This window comes from Aplysia californica, unplaced genomic scaffold, assembly GCF_000002075.1.
Source record: "Aplysia californica isolate F4 #8 unplaced genomic scaffold, AplCal3.0 scaffold00049, whole genome shotgun sequence".
In the NCBI taxonomy this organism is placed as follows: Eukaryota; Metazoa; Mollusca; class Gastropoda; order Aplysiida; family Aplysiidae; genus Aplysia; species Aplysia californica.
This window is the reverse complement of record NW_004797319.1, coordinates 796,176-798,530: the sequence shown is the minus strand read 5'-3', so window position 1 is coordinate 798,530 and position 2,355 is coordinate 796,176. Positions and strand designations below refer to the sequence as shown.

The 2,355-nt window shown below is 47.3% G+C and overlaps 1 protein-coding gene across 1 annotated transcript in view; it reads right to left on the bottom strand.

The window, feature by feature from the left end:
* Window positions 1–137: 137 nt before the first annotated feature.
* Window positions 138–2,355, bottom strand: part of LOC101850540 (trypsin iota) — an 8,417-nt gene continuing 6,199 nt past the window's right edge. The window contains exon 4 of the mRNA XM_013079357.2: window positions 138–185. Coding sequence (XP_012934811.2) covers window positions 138–185 — 48 coding nt within the window. The remainder of the gene's footprint in view (window positions 186–2,355) is intronic.

The window sequence follows — 2,355 nt, the reverse complement described above, 5'->3', positions numbered from 1 at the left end:
TTCTTGGGTTATTCTCACCCGGTTGCGGTCGTGTCGCTCGCGGACCGGGTCACCACCCGCCTTCGCCCACTCTTTCACGCGCGACGCGGGGAGAGCTCTCCGCGACCCTGTGGTGTCTAGACACCCTCCCCCCGCCTTCAGGCCCCCAGGGGTCTCTTGCAGACCAAAGGACCCCCGTTGTCTCCCTGTGGAAATAATGGGTTGTTTTGGGGGGGGGGGGGGGCGAGGGGGATGGGTGTTAGTTTGAGTAATAGTTTATCGACTCTTACAACACAAAATTATGGTCAGATTAGTGCCAAAGATAAGAGGTGTTACTAGAGAGTAAGATACAGAGAAAAGAAGGAGGAGAGATATGGAAGACTGATGTTTTATAGGAAAGAAGAAGAAAACTACAACGGCTCTTGCTACACAAAAAGATCACATTAAGAGCAAGAGATCAGAGGTGTTACAAGAGAAAAGAACGGGGTGAGATGACGGCGATAGATGTTTTGAAGGAAACAAGGAGCTAACCACATTGGAGCGTCCGTCGACCATCCACGGGGTAGATATTTTGAGGGCTGGAGGAGTGAGGGTTGGGTGTGGGGATAATAAGGCTGGGAATAGGTAATGAGATTTAGATCAGGGATGGGGTCCAGGGCGGGGAATGGGGCTGAGGTGTGGGAAATGGGGTCAAATGATGGGGAATGGGGTTGTAGATGGGACAATACGGTTAACCGATGGAGGGCGGTAAGGGGGGGGGGGGGGGAGTTCCGGGATGGGTGTTAGTTGAGTAATAGTTTATCGACTCCTTACAACACAAATTATGGTCCAGATTAGTCCCAAAGAATAAGAGGTGTTACTAGAGAAAAGAAGGAGGAGAGATATGGAAGACTGATGTTTTATAGGAAAGTTTTATAGGATTTTATAGGAAAGAAGAAAACTACAACGGCTCTTGCTACACAAAAAGATCACATTAAGTGCAAGAGATCAGAGGTGTTACAAGAGAGTAAGAGAGAGAGAAAAGAACGGGGTGAGATGACGGCGATAGATGTTTTGAAGGAAACAAGGAGCTAACCACATTGGAGCGTCCGTCGACCATCCACGGGGTAGATATTTTGAGGGCTGGAGGAGTGAGGGTTGGGTGTGGGGATAATAAGGCTGGGAATAGGTGATGAGATTTAGATCAGGGATGGGGTACAGGGCGGGGAATGGGGCTGAGGTGTGGGAAATGGGGTCAAATGATGGGGAATGGGGTTGTAGATGGGACAATACGGTTAACCGATGGAGGGCGGTAAGGGGGGGGGGGGGGAGTTCCGTGGTGAGGAGTTACTCAAACTTACTTACTTAAACGATTAGGTGATTAAACTTGATCTCTTGTTGACAATGTAAAAGTCAATTTAAGCTTCATTTCGTTAGAAAAAAATGTGTTAAGTTTGCAAACTTCTTAGACTTTGTGTTAAACAACACTTTTAACAAAACGAATCCTTACAAGCCTACTACTAAAGTCTAGAGTCTAGTCCAATTTATTTAATCTCTTGAATGTACTGGATAACAGAAATCTGCAACCTGACACTAGATTACAACTCTAGATCTAGATCTAGATTCGAGATTTTAGTAAAGGCAGAGTCCAGGGAAAAACTTCAAGAAATTCTCGTGGTGATGAGTAAAGAGAGACCAAAACAATCTCAATAAATAATATATCGCGACTATCACGGCACATCACTTCACCTATACATGTTCCGGTAACTACCTATAAATAGATGGAAGTTTGACCCGTGTCAAAGGTTGGTAGGCCTATGTGGCTGACGATTCGTGAAGTGGCTGCGGGCTGACGAAAGGGAAAATCGCTTCGACGATACCCTCCCTGTCACTCTCACCACCCTCCCTCTGCAGTGCTTTCTGGCCTCCTCTATCTCTTCATTTCTCTCTCTCTCTCCCTCTCCCCCCCCCTCTCTCTCTCTATCTCTCTCTCTCTATCTCTCTCTCTCCCATAAGGTAGCTCCCTCCCTCCTTCCCTCCTCCTCCTCCTCCTCCTCCTCCTCCTCCTCCTCCTCCTCCTCCTCCTCCTCCTCCTCCTCCTCCTCCTCCTCCTACTCCTCCTCCCCACCACCTCCTCCTCCTCCTCCTCTTTCTTCTTCTTCTTCTTCTTCTTCTTCTTCTTCTTCTTCTTCTTCTTCTTCTTCTTCTTCTTCTTCTTCTTCTTCTTCTTCTTCTTCTTCTTCTTTCTACACCTACACCTCCTCCTCCTTCTTCTTCTACTATGATTGCTCCAAACCCGCTGTGAGAAGATGACCAAAGGCGTGAGACCGAAACCGGGAATTCTCGAAAACCTACTCAATGTATAACTGAACACAAAATATCTTTCGACGCAGTCGG